This window comes from Pimephales promelas, chromosome 2 (genome assembly GCF_988280905.1).
Source record: "Pimephales promelas chromosome 2, fPimPro1.hap1.1, whole genome shotgun sequence".
Taxonomy (NCBI): Eukaryota; Metazoa; Chordata; class Actinopteri; order Cypriniformes; family Leuciscidae; genus Pimephales; species Pimephales promelas.
In genome coordinates, this window is record NC_142770.1 from 35719988 (window position 1) to 35737450 (window position 17463).

General features: G+C 40.9%; 1 protein-coding gene across 7 annotated transcripts in view; it reads left to right on the forward strand.

Annotated features, from left to right (window-relative positions):
• The window catches only part of LOC148997267 (NACHT, LRR and PYD domains-containing protein 3-like), a 133946-nt gene extending 123925 nt beyond the window's left edge, over positions 1-10021 (forward strand). For 6 of the 7 annotated variants that reach the window (XM_089118817.1, XM_089118815.1, XM_089118821.1 and 3 more), the window contains 3 exons: positions 35-208; positions 2145-2318; positions 5324-10021. In XM_089118817.1, the coding sequence (XP_088974943.1) occupies positions 35-208; positions 2145-2318; positions 5324-5333 (358 nt within the window). In that variant the 3' untranslated portion in view covers positions 5334-10021. The remainder of the gene's footprint in view (positions 1-34; positions 209-2144; positions 2319-5323) is intronic. The other variant, XM_089118824.1, reaches the window with a different exon arrangement.
• The last annotated feature ends 7442 nt before the right edge of the window (positions 10022-17463 follow it).

The following is a 17463-nucleotide window of genomic DNA, read 5'->3' on the forward strand; positions in this document are numbered from 1 at the left end:
ATATAGGCTTAATGTGTGTCATTGTTCTCTACAGGTTGAGTGATTGTGGAGTCACAGATGAAGGTTGTGTTGCTCTGGCTTCAGCTCTGAGATCAAACCCCTCACACCTGAGAGATCTGTATCTGTCTGGGAATAAACTAGGAGACTCAGGAGTGAAGCAGCTTTCTGATCTACTGGCGAATCCTCACTGTAAACTGGAGAAACTGTGGTAAGATCATCTCTACCATAAAGACTCTGAGTGAATAAGGATTAACCCTCTAGGCGCCACGGTCAAGTTTACTCGACAAGATGCGTCACTGAATAAAACGGCCAATTTTGTCCAATTGGGTGTCAAATTTCATTCGACCTCCCCTCCACTGGATGGCAGACATGTCATACTTCATCCCCAAGTCAAAAATCATAATTTTTCTATACAAAATGTTCAAGTTACAGCACATTGAATCAGTGCGATCAACAGCGGAGCTAGTATGAGAGTGAGCCATTTCATCAGAGTTTCTCAGCAATCGTGGCGACAGTATTGTGGTGGAGTCTGTCTATTATCACTGGGTATGTTAGACGAGGTCGAAGTGTTCATAGTACAGATAGGGGGCAACGTGAAGGCAGGGTGAGGAGTCGCAATAGTGTGCATACTGCATACCGCGCTCGTATCATCTCACTCATGATCTGTGCCTTGCCGTCGCAAGTGATCTTTTGAACTAAACAGGTTTTGTCTACTTGTGTTTGTGTGTCATATGAATAATATATATATATATATATGTGCTGTGCCTCATACATGGAATCAGAGTGTCATAATATGCAAATTAGAGAAATATTAAGGATGACCACAAGTTTATGTAGGGATTACATTTCCCTCTAATTTACAGAATCAATTAATTTTTTACTTTTAAAATAAAGCCTTATGAAATTAAGATGTCAAAATCGAACGTTTTACAAAAAAACCTCTGGCGCCTGAAGGGTTAATATGTAGATAGTGTATAGATGCAGGAGGTGGAGATTTATAGCCTTTTCTCACAGCATTGGATATAATTAAACTAATTAATTTGACGGTGGATCCAGAAAGGTTCAAAAGACAATCACCAGAGACACCTGGAGACTCACCGCTGTAACGTGCAGAAGACTCTGACTGAGAGTTTGGGGAAAGAGACTGCAACGGCCCATGCCAACACAAGGATAATATCAGAAGGACATTACATGTAGTCACGCAATGCTGACGTTGAACATTAACAATTTGAGAACAAAGGATAATTTGCATGGTTTGACATGATAAGATAAACGATCGTTAGATTTAATCAGCGCGATTTACTGCAATGCTTTTTTCCCTTAGTTGGTCTGTTTCACTCTCTCTCACACACAAACACACACAGACACACACACATACACGTGTAAATAAGTATTATTTAAGTTTTTCTTGTATATATTTAAACATTTATTTAAAACATCAATCTCATAACATTAGTCTATTTGAAGAGTTCAGATGCAAAAGCCTCTAAGTGCCATTTGAAATTTTCTTCTTTAATGATGATTTTTATCAAACTTGTATATTTAAGTTCAGTGGTTTCACTTAAATGGCAATGATAATTACCTATTAATTGTTATTTAAGTGAAATTACTGAACTTAAATATACAAGTTTGATAAAAATCATCATTAAAGAAGAAAATTTCAAATGGCATTTAGAGGCTTTTGCATCTGAACTCTTCATTTATTGTAGTTGCAATTTTGCAGTGTTTAGACTATATAATATAATTTAATTGGTAACAGCCCCATTTTAACTGAATTTATTGATCAAATGTAAGAATTTGACATGAAAGATGATGCATACATTTAATAAGGTAAAATTAAAGCAGTGCCATTATAAAGGTAAATAACGCCCTGGGGTAAATATAACACACTGATGAAAATATTGCTTCACAATACATTAGGCTATTTATACCCCAAAAAATGTGCAGTTGTAATGATTGTGTGTGTGTGTGTGATGGCTGTGCCACTGACACACACACACACACATACATATACTTCTCTCTCTCACACACACACACATGAGTATGAGATATATATTTCATATTGACAGCATTATGTTATTTATAGTTTAAGTGTTATGTTTATCTCTGGATATAGGCTTAATGTGCGTCATTGTTCTCTACAGGTTGTGGGAGTGTGGAGTCACAGATGAAGGTTGTGTTGCTCTGGCTTCAGCTCTGAGATCAAACCCCTCACACCTGAGAGAACTGCATCTGTATAATAATAATCTAGGAGACTCAGGAGTGAAGCAGCTGGAGGGTCTGAGGAATGATCCACATTATAAACTGGAGACACTAGAGTAAGAATAGTTCTTAACAATTTTCATCATCATATTTTCATTTAAAGTTCAAATCTCTGTTTTACTTGTTTTACTCGCTAGAAATAATAATAAAGGTTCAAGTTCAGTAACAAACTAGTGTGTGTGTGTGTGTGTTAGGGGTTGAACGACTTCAGATTTTTTGAAGTCGACTGTTATGACATCAAAGTCGAGTCGACGTCGACTAGTCGCTGACGTCATTCATAAAAACACAAGAGATGAGACAGATTTGCAACATGCCACAATTTGCAATTAACAGAAAGTGACGCTGACAGCTCATAATGGGGCCGTTTACACCTGGACACTATGCGTTTTTACTGATCTGATTTATCAAAACGATTCCATTTACACCTGGTCACATAAATATGTTTCGCAAAATGGATATAAATCCGATTTTCAAACAACGCGCTATATGCAGATTTAACGGAGTTCTCATCACCGGTAGCAACAGTAATGAGCTTTTTTTATCATCAGCTAATTTCAAACTCAAAGACCGCACTGAGAGAGACAGCACTGGTAAGATAATTTTGTTTCTTTACTTTTAACGAAGATGATTGTGTGTTAAGCGTCTGTGACTTACTTTCACTTTGATTTACGATAGTTTGCACGTTGGCTTTATGGATAGATGCTCAGCTGCGGTGCGTGTTATAGCTTCATCATGAAAATAATAGCATAGGCTGCTCTCACGCGTTTTATTTCAGCGTTTTTGGGAGAAGTCCAATTTACATATGCGATTTCAACAACCAGATGCATGTATGTGTCCAGTTTCGTCTTTAAAGCGTCCCAGACCTCCTCATGAAGTGGTTTGAGCATAAATCCGTCTCCAATGCGTTTCGGAGGGCATTTAGCTTACACCTGGTGTTTTCACGATCGGATAGTGTTGTGGAAATTTTAATCTCACATATATTAATATGATTATTGGATCTTATGTCTCATTATTTCTTTATTATGTTCACTTTCTATATGTAACCACAGAGGAATGTCTTATGGGATGGGGGAAGATTTGTTCTCCCTTATCAGGAGTGGAGCTAGGCACCAGAGGACCGGCCGGGTCAGGGGTCATCTTAGATTGGGAGGGGGTTAGTAAATCTAACCTGACATCATGAATCCTATGGCTTTGTGGAAATTTACAAAGAAGGCTCGGCTTGCAGTAAATAACCTTGGGGAGGGCTATTTAGTCTTCACCCCGGCCTGTGTTCTGGGCGTCACTCCACTTCGCAGTGATCTGTGTTGGTGATTGAGCCTTATTGTTCTTGCAAGAATAATAAACCTTTTCCTTTATTAATTTGACTCAGAGTGTCTCTTACGAAGTGATGTCTGTTTATTGAATTTTTGCCTTAACAATAGCAATCAGATCACAGAAACTGGTGAAGTGGCCAGATGAAGCTAAACAGCCCGTTGTTTACATCATCATTTAGGATGAAAAGAAAAAAAACTATAAATTCACATCTGCACGTTAGTGATGGATCTAAGTAATACAAAGTAATATTCCAATTGATTGCGGGTGAATTAGAAATGCATTAATATGTTTAAATAAATATATGGGGAAAAATAGGCTGTTTGAATGATTTTAAAAGAGACTGCTCTCATTTCCCGGTAAAACAGTGAGCGTGCGTCATGCTTACTTTCGTTTTCAACAATATAGTGGTGCTACGTTAGTAAAGTATTTCCATACGCTTTATGTACCAATGCTGCTTTCTTGCTGCAATGACCCTCTAGGCTCTTCATCTGTTGTCGTCTGCAACGCGGCCAAATACTATCAAAATTAGCGCAATCATATAGTGTCACATGATCAACGCGACTAGTCGACGTCAAGCTAAAAGCGTCACGGCATTGCATTAAGGTCGACTAGTCGACTAATCGACTAGTCGGTTCAACCCCTAGTGTTTGTGTGTGTGTGTGTGTGTGTGTGGAGATTGTGTCTGAGATCACCATATAATGAGTCTTAAATTCAGCTTCAGTTTCTGTCGGTCTCTGGACTTTAAACTGTTTAATATGAGTGTAATTCTGCTCATACTGTTGTGACTGATTGTGAGAATAATATGAATGTTATGTTCATCTTTTCCCCTTGAACTGTCTCTATAGGCATCTTTACACAGCCGAGTTAAGGCTGCTCTAAAGCGGCTCTGTGTCTGCTCAAAGTTCTGTGTAAAGACACAATGCCGCATAAAAGCATACTGAGAATATGCCGGCCTGACCCGCCTCAGCCGCTAGTGTCAAAGATGACTCTGATATTGTTTTGCTTCAGTGTAAATGAGCACCAACTTGTGCCGCTCTAAACTATGCCATAGTCATGACAACCAAACGCGCGGCGCGACAGTCAAGAAGCGGAAGACAACACATATAGGCCGAGCTCCATATTGTTTTAGCCAAATTAAAACATGTCAGCCAACAAGAGACAATAAAGTAAATGAGTCCTGTACTCACATCGTGAAGCAAACCAGCAAAATAACAGAGTCGTCGTGTGTGTAATCGATTGGCTTTGGCTGTTAGTAATCTTCCTTTGAAGAGACTGGCAGATCAACACGCCGCTACATTTCTCTCAGATACGGTAAATGCTTATTCACGTCACTGTGTTATATTATATTCCAGAAATCATCTTCTTGAGGACGATATTACACACACACACACACACACGCGACCTGCCTGACACGCTAACAAAAGTGACGCCTGTGGTTTCTGTGCTGCTTTTTCTGTGTAAAGACGCCTTATGTGTGTTATAATCTGAGATTTGGGTTGTTATTAACTGATATTAAATCTGTAGTGAGTGTAATGATGATTTCTGCTGGTTCTGGATCTGTCCGTTGTGTGAAAGTGACCTTTCATGTGCTTTTGATTTTGTAAAGTGACTTTGAGCATCAGATAGAAGCTATATTATCATGTTGGAGAAGGAATTATTATAGATTATCTAGTTAGTTTTCTTATGAAAAGATGTGACAGATGTAATATCTCATACTGCATATGTGACTGTGTGTGTTTTATTTTAGTTATAGATGACAGTCTGATGTTCTGCTGATCATCTGATGGTGAATAAGGATCCACTACAGAGACTCACAGTCAACAGAATCAACAGAGACTGAAGATACAGTGACTTCACTGTTAGAAATTAAGACTTCATTTAGATTTCAACCTCTGACAGACCTGATGAGGCGGCAGTGAAACACCTTTTATTTTACAGCAAATTACACTTTCTCATTCATAGATTAACCTTTTTATTTGTATAAACGCACAGTATAAACTCAAAAATGTTGGAGTTTTAGAGCAACTATTGATCCTGAATGTGTGTGTGTTGTACCAGCAGAGGGCAGGCCCGGTTCTGGAACCAAATCACTGAGGGTGCTTCTGAAAATAGTGAGGGTGCTCAAAATAGGGCTGAGCGATACCTAGTGTCTACGACAATATTGTAATTGCTGTTATGTTAAACTATATGTGATCTGCATGATCGAGTAGCCTATGTCCCTGTACGAGCTTTTGTGCTTTACATTTATATCATATAATATAGTTAATAAATGTTACACACAGAGTGCTTTTCCCCCAAATATCAGCAGTATTGCAAATGTGTGAAGTATTGAAAATGAAACTGACTACATTTTAGACGTATAGTTTCTGACGACAATGAATCAGTCCATTTAAACAGCTGATTTAAAGATTAAATGACTCACTCATTAAGACAGTCAAATGCTGGTCACTCGATCGGCCGCGGCACTTGCTGGGGTTTATCGCCCGGTGTTTGAATGGGTGTCCTGCGGTGAGAGCGAAGGCAGGCGGTGTCATTTCGTCTTGTTGTGATGTAGAGCTTTGAGCTTTCTTGAGCCAATGTCGTATGTCCATGATTGAAAATGGACAATTAATATTTTTAGGCTACCTAAAGGCCTCTAAAAAGTCAGCTATCGAATTTCCTGAGCGGGACGCACACCCAAGCAAAGTGGGCAATTAAAGAGACAGCTTCACCTATGTATCGCGATCGCGAAAGGACAACCAATCCAGTGCATTAAACATGAAAGCCCGGTCTGGCACATGTGAATCAGGTGACGGCGTCTGTCCCCATCTGCTGAGTAAGAGCACCTAAAACAGAAAATAAAATCACAATGCAAAGAATTAGCATTTAAGTTAAACAGGAGACATTGGTACATTCGTGCCGCGAGATGTTCCTATATGAAGTATGTAACGTGAGGCTAACCCCCCCCCCCCCATTTTTTCTTTTTCCAGTGCTTTGCGGCAAGCTTTATACACATTTATTTGTAGTATTTTTAGTATTTTTCACAATACATATCGTTTCAAAGCAGCTTTACAGAAAATGCATGCGTCTAAATGACAATGTCGAGTGATCTGTTATCTGAGGGGTTTGTGTTGGGAGCCGACTGCAATCGCACAGCTGGACTTGGTGAGAGCGGCTCCCATGTGTCGTGTGTTGTTCAGCATATGGCAGCATAACAATGAAGAAAAGAAGAGATAGCTGTAACATCCAACAAGTGCAAGTGGGCCACCCCAAGAGAGGACTCTTTAAAGAAAGTGGAGTATCAGCAGGGCAAGGACATCATTTTTAACAACTCTCAACAATATAAAAAAGGAAAATCTTGAAAAGGTCATTCTGCCCCCCTCTGACCGCTGCTGAGCAAGCCCAACTCTACAACAACCTCTCGCAATGCCGCACACAAGAGGAGCAGATCATCAAACCAGTAGTCCTGTCTGTTGTGGAAGAGTACGCAGCGTCCTGTGTGCCAAAGGCTGTCATGCCGGATCTACCAAAAGCCCTCACCAACCTGTGTAACAAGCAGACAAGAGACCTCAACCTGGCCGACGTACAAGATCGAGCAGAAGCACTACTGAAGACATAACTGTGACCAAAGAACACATACAGAAGACTCAATCTATCATTGCTGGTGTGTGTGAAATGAAAGACAGTTTGGACTACCTTTCCTGAAGTTCACAGTCCGTGTATTGAAGAGAATGCTGCGAGTCAGCGGAGGCCTCCCTGAGACCCAAACCGCGGACTCCCTTGCCGGCTGGATCGAGGCGGAGTTGCGTTTTTTACGGGACATTGTTCAGCCAGCACTGGGAGCGCCACGGAGTGAAACCCATACACAAAAGCAGGTGGGCAGAGATAAACTTACATATCTATGGCAGAATAGAAAATCTAGAGCAATCAAGATTATTCTTAACAACAGTACATACCCAAGTGTACCAGTTAGCGCGGATAATGTGCCATCTGTGCAGAACTACTACACTTCTAAATGCGCGCCTGTGAGGCTTGAAGGTGTGTCTATCATGGGCTGGGTCATTCTTCCCTGTACAACTTAGCCAACCTAACACTGCGCTGTTCACTATCACTGAAGTGGAGAAAGTGCTTAATGATCTCCCCAATAATAAAGCAAGTGGACTTGATTGCGTGACCTATGAAACACTGAAAAATAACAAACAAACGGTGTGCCCGATTCTGACCAATATATTTAACATCTGTCTGGAAAATGGTAAAGTTCCAGAATCATGGAAAGGGGCCCTGATCCACCGTATTCCCAAAAAAGATAATATTCCTGACGATCCGTCTACCTGGAGAGATATTTCCCTGTTACCTGCAGTCTATAAAGGGTTTATGAAGTGTAGACCCTTTTACAGTTGGTAAACACGGTGACGTTTTTTTGTGGGCGGAGCTTAGGCGGAGGCAGAAAGTTCCCTCTGGCTGCTTCACTTACGCTAGTTAGCAAGGATTATTAGCTTGTTTTTTAACAATGACTGGAGAAAATCCGATATTATCTTAATGTGTAAGGTCACTCAGTGTCCAGGACCGTGATTGTTATTTCCAAAAGTTATTTTTTAACGGACGGAACCAGATTGGCAGACCTGTAGCCGCCTACACACTCACTCAATGCATGGATGATCTGACAGGATTAACGAACGTTACCTCGGGTGAGTGGCCTGACTTCTACACCTACCTTATAGAGAAACCGATCGTAAAGAGAAACTGAGGGCATATAAATCTTTAGATGCCTATATGGTCCTGTACAAGACTTGTGTGTACGATCCGCAGTTCTGCCGAGACCACGACAATATAAAGAGTGACATTACAGTGCGATTTTAATCATGTGAATATTTTCTAGAAATAAAGTTCCAGATACAGCATATTCATTTTTCATCAATTCTTGCACCAAACAACACAACAAGATGACGTTTAATAATAGTAATAATTTAAGCTCCTTATTATGTAGCCGAATCTGTGCTGGTTTGTATTGGCCGCCTCCAGTTTTCACTTTGTTTTGCCTCCAGCTAGCGCCGTGACATAACTGTGACGTCGGCGCAAAAGGGGTCTATACTGGCAAGAATACTTCCTTGGCTAGTAGAAACGGGAATACTTTCACCAAAGCAAAAAGCTTATATAAATAGGCAGGGGATGAATGAACATGTCTTCTGTCATAAAACGGGAATAGATGACTTCAAACACTCGTCTACCGAGCTCTTCGTCGTGTTTTTGGATTTTCGTGATGCATTTGGCACATTACCCCATGAGATCATGTTTTATGCATTGGACGAAATAGGACTACCACAGCTATATGCGGACATAATTAAAGATGTTTATAATAATTCTTACATCCAAGTAATATGTGGAAGCGCCCTAACTGTCCCCATACCACTTAAAATGGGAATCAAAACAGGGTGCCCGTGGAGTGCCATCAATTTCATTCTGGCGATTAACTCCTGGATGAAGTGGCTGTGCCAGTGCGCGCCTGCAGGTCTCCAAACACAGTGCAAGGCTATGCGGACCATGTGGAAATCTCTTCAAGAGATCATGAAAGTGTAATTTCCAACATGCTCCTCCGCACAGACGAGTTAAGGTGGTCAGGTTTAGACATACAAAATGTGCTGCAGTGGAGGAAACAGATGGTATATAGAGCAAAGTCTGATAAACCCCCTGCCTTTTCATTAATGCAGAACGCCATGAAACCTATCCTTATCTGGGACATAAATTTAACATCAGTGGTGATTGGGAGGAACAGATCACAGAGCTGTGTCACGAGTACACTCCACTATGCCCCACTCCCCATAATGATGAAAGTTGAAGCCATCAGGCTGATTGCAGTGGCTAAAATTCAACATCTTTTCCCAAACGTACATATTCCACAATGCACATTGATGAACGACGAAACGGTAAAGATGGTGAGGAAATGGTTCTGTCTTAATAGCCATACAACTCGGGATATTATCTTCCAGCCGTGTGGAGACGGAGGCCTCGGCGCCCCAAACATCGAATGGCTTTACACCGCTTCTAGAACAGGACATCTTCTAAATATGCTCAATAATGACGAAACAACTGTTAGAGAATTAGCACGTGAATCGCTGTTTTTACGTCTACAGCGTCTGCCGCTTCCACCAACGAGCCTCAGTTTCTTGGATTTCCTGGCTTGGACCCGACGGAGAAGTAGTTGCACTCGACGATAACATAATCACCAATCCGCTGGTTTCCACCTTGGCGATCCTCAATAACGACAGTACACCTCACCAACTACAGATTAAACATGCGAGAGCTTCAATTCTTCATCTCAGACAAACCCAGAACGGACAGCGCTGGACGGGCCTCAGACTACAAGGAAAACTTGCATTACTTCAATTCGCTGACCATTCAGTGTCTCATTCTGTACTGAAAAACTCTTCAATCTCAGATGATATTAAAGTATTCATGATTAAAGCAAGATTACAGTGTCTCCCAACAAAGTACAATCTGGCAACATGGTACCCATCAAAGCATGAACCCTACTGCATATTACATCCAACTCAGCAGGAGAATGAAACGGTTGCTCACATATTAAATGGATGCTACAATTATAAAGGACTGTATGTGGCCAGACACGACCGTTTAGTTGATCTGGTTGCAAAGGACTTGGACAAGGTAATCTGTGGACATGGTATTAAGATTCATAAGCATATAGTACTGTACAAGTTAACTGGTTTCATCAAAATACATCTGACAGTGAGTCTTTTAAAAACCTTCCAAATACTCCTGATATTGTGATTGTAAATGAGGTTATGAAATCTGTGTGTATGTTTGAGGTGGCCTGCTGTTTTGACCTGTATATGGATTTGTGTTACTACTCCAAACTATTGAAATATCAACCACTTGTAGATCTCATTTATCAACTTGGTCACAATTGTAAATGAATAATTCTGGTGTTTGGAAGTTTAGGCCACGTCCATAAGAGTGTGGTCCGGCGGATGCAGTTAGGACGGCTGCAGAAAAAGGAGGCGAAAAAGCTTGCAAAATTCTGCTCTGTTTCAGCCACCATAGGGAGCTTGCAAATCTGGAGACGGAGATGCTTTAGTCACCTCTTTTTATCTATTCTCACAAAAATCATGTTGTGAAGTAAATGCTATTTATTAAAACAATAATAGAGCTGAGCTTGCTATTTTACCATGAGATGAGTCAGCAAGGAAAGAAGAGGGTGCGTGGCATTGTGATTTTTAATTTTAATTATCAAAAAAAATATTCACCTTGTTAAAAAAACAACAAAAAAAAAACAATAAAAAAACAAATATTAAAATTTTATTTAAAGTTTATTCCTTCGTGACACATGGATTTCTCTGGGTTAAGCCCCGGATATCCACTCACCCTAGAACCGCTCCTGATCGCAGATGTAAAATATATTTATAGAAAATTTGAAAGGTAATTGCCAGATGTTTTACTACGTCACATGGCAAACAACAATTTATTAAATGTTACAAAATATTGTAACTCAAAGTTTTCCTCTGACTGCAGTGACAGCTGTAAAGTTGCAGCAGTGTAATTCACACAATTCACCACAGGAGGGCGACTGGCTAAGTTGTCTTGTTTTAAAGTTTTAGTGCTTAGCTTTTTGTGTTCAAAATGTTCAAAGGTTATATAGTAAGCGAGTACATGAATCAGTTGTCCAAATCGTGCTTTGTCTTATCCTGAATCACTGTGGTACTTGTATTCGCAAGTTTCTCAAATGATTCTTTATTAGCCACTTTGTTATTGTATCCGTAAACACATAATAGTATATAACATATGTCATTTATTTCCACTGCTACCATTAACCAGTGACCTTCTGTATCCTCTTGTGAACAATTATTGAGCCTTCAAATCTATTAAATAATAACATCACTCCAGCTGAATGAGAAGAACCATGTGCAAACAGAGCTAAATCACCCCATTGTGTCTTCCAAAATTTTTCATCGTTCAAAACAGAATGAGTCTCTTGTAAGAATATGCAATTTGCTTTTTGTTCCTTACAAAATAAAAAAAATGGCTTTACGCTTAACACTATTTTTTAACCCCCTGACATTCAAAGATATAAAGAAATAGACATAACTGTACAGAACGAACTTTAACATTTTATTATAGAGAAACCGATCGTAAAGAGAAGCTGAGGGCATATAAATCTTTAGATGCCTATATGGTCCTGTACAAGACTTCTAATATCCAAAAGAGTGAATCATTAGATTTCGACCATTGCTTGGATCCATCTTTGGATATATTGAAGACGAAACGTTGCTCCTCTACTTGCCAGATGAACTAGTCCTTGTCCTCCTTCTTCCGCTTGGAGGAACAGAAACACTTTGTGGAACCAAGTGCAGTTCGTCCCAAAAGAAGTTCACAAGAATTGACTGCAATTTTCCAAAAACCAGCAGGGGGATCAACACAAGCCAGACGATGCCACAAAGCAGAAGCTACTGGGCTGTTCATTATTAAAGTTCTTCCTCTGTAAGACAATTTTGGAAGGAGCCACTTCCATTTATCAGGTCGATCTTGCACTTTCTCCAAAAAACCTTCCCAGTTTTCCTGAAACATTTCATTGTTACCTAAATAAACTCCAAGGTATTTCAAACCTTTTTTATTCCATAAACTAAAATCATAAACTAATATCAAACTAAAATCTTTAAAGGGAGACTCCATCCGAAAATGGAAATCCTGTCATCATTTACTCACCCTCAAGTTGTTGCAAACCTGTATGAGTTTCTTTCTTCTGCTGAACACAAAGGACAATATTTTGAAGAACGATTGGATCCAAACAGTTGTTTGGCACCATTAACTTCCATAGTAGAAAAAAATATACAATGTTCTTCAAAATATCGTCCTTTGTGTTCAGCAGAAGAAAGAGACTCATACAGATTTGCAACAACTTGAGTGTGAGTAAATTATGATTTTATATTATGACTCGTGTTATATTAGAGGTGGTTTGTGGCATTATTCATCAAGAATTAATGCTGATGGGAAATGAGTAAATGTGCAATCATATTGAATCTCTTAGTAACAAGCTTTCAGGAATAAAGCTTTAGAAAATTGAGGAAAAGATCCCCCACATCCACTCAATAGGGAAGTGTTTTCTAATGGCAGAAACCAAATCAATTATGAGACTCAGTAGAAGAGCTTCAGGTTAAATCCTTCATGATACTCGGTAGGATCAAGGCAATTGGGTCGGTACCTACAAAGTATCGAACTCGATACCCAGCCCTAGTGAAATGATGAGAAAATGAATGAAAAGTTGCTTTAAGATTTTGTCTTTATTTAGCCCTTACTGTATAATCATAATCTGATAAAAGAAAATCTTAGTATTATATGACTGTATTAATGGCTATACACATTCTCCTCTGTATAACATTTGTGCTGCTGTTAATGGTTGTATATTGTGTAGTGTGGTTTGCTGATTGCTGATGCGGTTGCGTGTGCATTAACTGTTAATGATGTTTAATGCATCTTTGTTTGGTGTTTGTGGAGTTAACTCAGGCTATAAAAGATAAAAGATGGCAGAGCAGCTCATACACACCATCATCATCTCCTGATGAGCAGCGTCTTCAGTCTTCAGTCTGATTCCCGGTAAGATCATGTCGTCTCATGTGGGAATTATTGTGTCCTTGTGTTTCAGCCTTTGCTCAAACGTTAGCACATGTTGTTCAGCTTGCTGACTCTCTAGTGAGCTTGATTATGTGGAGAACAAACTAAAGAAATTAAGGTGGAATTGTTTAAAGCAGGTTTGAAAGTTTTCTTTAAGGTTCTGCCGGATCCAGTTTCCATTTCAGGCTCTTGAGATTCATTTGATGATGATCGTAAACTTCATCATCTGTGTTCCCAGGTGAAGAGGAAATGCATTTAAATTGGGCTTTCTTTTGGACATACTTAATATATTTAAATTATACTGTATTAAGTGCGTATTAAATGTGTTATTTTTGCTAAAAGATATGCTAAAGGACAATGTTAAAGGAGTCATCCGAGATGTCCATGTCTTTCTTTCCTCAGTCGAAAAGAAATTAAGGTTTTTGATGAAAACATTCCAAGATTTTCTCCATATAATTGACTTCAATGGGAACCAAACGGTTCAAGGTCCAAAAGACAGTTTCAGTGCAAACTGTTCAAAGGGCTTTAAACAACACCAGACGATGAATAAGGGTCTTATCAAGCGAAACGATCGCTCATTTAAAAAAAAAATGTTTAAGTTTTATAAGCACAAATGCTCGCCTTTCTCTGTTCTGTGCGTTTGTGACTCTCCTGTTCGAACTCGTTCATCAAAATGACAAAAATCCTGAAATGTTTTCTTCAAAAACCTTAATTTCTTTTCGACTAAAGAAAGAAAGACTTGGACATCTTGGATGACACGGGGGTGAGTAAATTATTAGCAAAAACATTTTTTAAAGTGAACTACTGTTTTAAGGTGAGACACGGCAGGCAAAAACATCGTGTTTGTTTTCACTGGTCAATTTGAGATTTTGGGACATTTGTTTTCAGTAACATATCTTCTTTCAGACTTGTGCAGAAAACAAGAAAACACATTTAGGTCTTTATTTTACTACACTTTGTCTGTTTGCGTGTGTAGATTTCACCCTACTTTATCAAAAGTTGTCGTCTGAAGGATTTGTTCATATGTCATTCTTGGCCTGATTTATATGACTTTTTATGATTCAATCAATTGAAATCAATTGTTAAAGTCTATTGGCAGTATTTTCTGATTGACAGGGGAACAAAAGGAGATATTCATAATCCCCTCTGGTAATGTCTTTTCATTGAATATATCAACAATATGCTAAAATAATTTTCAACCTTGTTTTTTTTCAATGGTCAGATTCGTCACTTCAATATATGCAATTTAGCGGATATTTAATTAGTTATAGCCTGATTAGCATATTTAAACATAAAATTACAGAAAACTCTCAATACATTTTTTTCTCCTATTCATGTGAGTGATCAACTGGTAAAGTTTCATGGTGATATCTGTAAGTTAATATTTTTACCCTATTCACCTGTAGTGTCTCGCCTTACACTATTTGCGATATATTTTAATATGTTATTCTTAAAACACTTGCGGGAAAAGAGTTATAAACTCTGAGTGAACTGAAAGCATCAGATATAAAGTTGAGTTTATAAGTTTATTTGTGAGTGAATTGTGTGTTTAAGTAATTCCAGTTTCACGCGTTGGATCAAATAGTGTGTGTGTGTGTGTGTAATCTCAGGCATTTCCTCCATTAGATCAAGAAGCTTTAAGATGTGTGTTTCTCCAGTGTGTGCAGTGAATGAAGAGCTCTTTAAACACGGCAGTGGAAACTTGTGAAACATCTGTCAGTCTGTGTGTTATTCCACAAACTTCTGCTTTGACCTGCAGACCAAACACACACTCCTGTCAGTAACGTAAGTTCTTCAAGATTTATTCCTCCTTTAATAAACCATTGTACACTTGCAGCTGTGCTGGACTGAATATTCAGAACAACAGCATTCTTGCTTCTGTCATATTGTTCAAATGGAGGATTTACAAACTTTAATCTGACATTTCACATATTTCAAGCTTTCTAACATTACACACACTCCTCTAAAGAACAGGTGACGCAAACTGAGAAAACGTCCCCTAGTTCCCCGAAGGGACTACCGCTGTGTGTAATCGCAGTGGGAACGCCCTCAGCATGACGCGTCTGAAGCATGAATGAAATCAGTCAATGGAGAGAATGAGCGTACGGCGAGTGACGTCATCGACCAGTAAGCTATAAATATCCCCTGAGCACACAAGCCGCCAGCTTAAAGTTACTGAAGCAAGCGACCCAAGGGGATGCCGGGAGTATGGCAGGACACGCAGCGTCCGTCCCTTCGGGGAACTAGGGTTACATACGTAACCCAGGACGTTCCCCTTCAGGGACTACCACTGCATGTGATCACAGTGGGAACGCAATACCCACATCCCCATACGACCAAATCCCTGTCGTGTGTCAATAGGAGACACAAACCGACGAGAGAAACTGAGCCCCGGGAGTTGAGCTAAGGTCAGGCGAATAAGAAACCTGACGAAAGTGTGCGGTGAGGCCAGCCTGCCGCATCACAAATGTCCTGAGGAGAAGCTCCTGAAAGAAGAGCTGTAGAGGCAGCCATACTCCTGGTGGAATGAGCCCTTACAGCCAAAGGTGAAGGCTGATGGGCCGAACCGTAAGCAAGCGAGATGGCCTCGACCACCAACTTGCTCATCCTTTGCTTAGATGCAGGACACCCTTGCTTAGGTGACCCAAGAACAGACAAACAGTTGTTCCGATCTTCTCCACAGGGTAGCTCTGTGGACATAAGCATCTAAAGCCCTAACGGGGCACAGCAAATTAAGTTTCTCCTGGTGTGACGCCAGAAAAGGCAGAGGACGGAAAGCCTGCAGAACTATAGGTCTGACAGAAATAGTTAGTAGCTTAGGAACATAACCTGGTCTCGGACAGAGAAAGGCCTTAACCGAACCAGGAGCAAGTTCCAGGCACGAGGGAGCCACCGAAATTGCTTGAAGATCTCCTATTCTTTTTAGAGATGAGATAGAAGAAGGATAGTCTTATAGTAAGAAACTTTTCCGAAACTTCCTCGAAGGGCTCAAAAGGAGCTAGGGAGAGACCTTAGAGAGGCCTAAGACGATGGCCAGATCCGAAACTGGTACCCTCGTGCGAACTGCAGGCCTCAGCCCCAAAGTGCCACGAAGGAAGCGAGATATCAGTGGGCGTCTCCCTAGGGAACCTCCACTTGAAGGGGCGTGGTAAGCAGCTAAGGCCGCCATGTACACCTTTCAGTGTGGAGTGGGATAACCCAGTGGAGAGACGGTCCTGCAGGAAATCCAGCACTGTACCAACTGGGCAGTTAACTGGGTCCTGCTGGTGCTCTCCACACCAAGAGGTGAAAAGTTTCCACCTCGCGGCATATAACTTCCTCGTGGAGGGAGCTCTGGATTGAAGGATGGTCTTCAACAACCTCAGTCGAGAGACCAGAAGCTATGGGCTGAGCCCCCTCAGAGGCCAAGCCCACAGTCTCCATAGTTCTGGGCGGGGGTGAAGGATCAACCCACTCGCCTGAGAGAGTAGGTCTCTCCTGATCGGTATCTCCAGGGGAGAGCAGTCGAGGAGAGACATTAGGTCCGCAAACAACACTCGAGCCGGCCAGAACAGGGCAATTAGCAGAAGACTGAGCCCGTCCCGGCGAACCCTCTCCAGAACTCCCAGGAGCAGAGCGATCAGAGGAAATGCGTACAGACTTGACCTCGGCCACGGATGTACCATCGCATCCAACCCCATCGGGGCTGGATGGCTAAGAGAGAACCACAGCGCAGTGTGATGTGTCTCGAGAAGCAAATAGGTCTACCTCGGCATGACCGAAATTTTTCCAAAGGAGTTCCACCACCTCGGGGTGAAGACTCCATCCCCCGGGCCTCGGCCCCTGTCTTGACAGGATGTCTGCACCTCTGACTTAAATACCCCGGGGGATAAAAAGCTCTCAGAGAAAGAATTTTTCTCCTGGGACCATAGAAGGATCTGACGTGTCAGTTTGTAAAGGAGAACGCAGACCCCCCTGATGGTTGATAAGAGACTACCGATGTGTTGTCTGTCCGGTGGCCCCTTAGGTCTGGGAGGAAGTGTTTCAGAGCCTGAAACACCGCCAACATCTCTAGGCAATTTATGTGCCACAGACGATGTTGGTCCTCCCACAGATCCTGAGCCGGGCGACCATCCATGATCGCCCCCCAACCCGTGAGAGAGGCATCTGTCGTTAGCATAACGCGACGACAAGGAGCTCCTAACACAGGACCTTGGGACAGAAACCAAGGATCTTTCCTCATGATCAGGGCGCAACAACACCGTCGCGAACTCACAATCATGCGAAGCTGATTTCCCCTCGGGG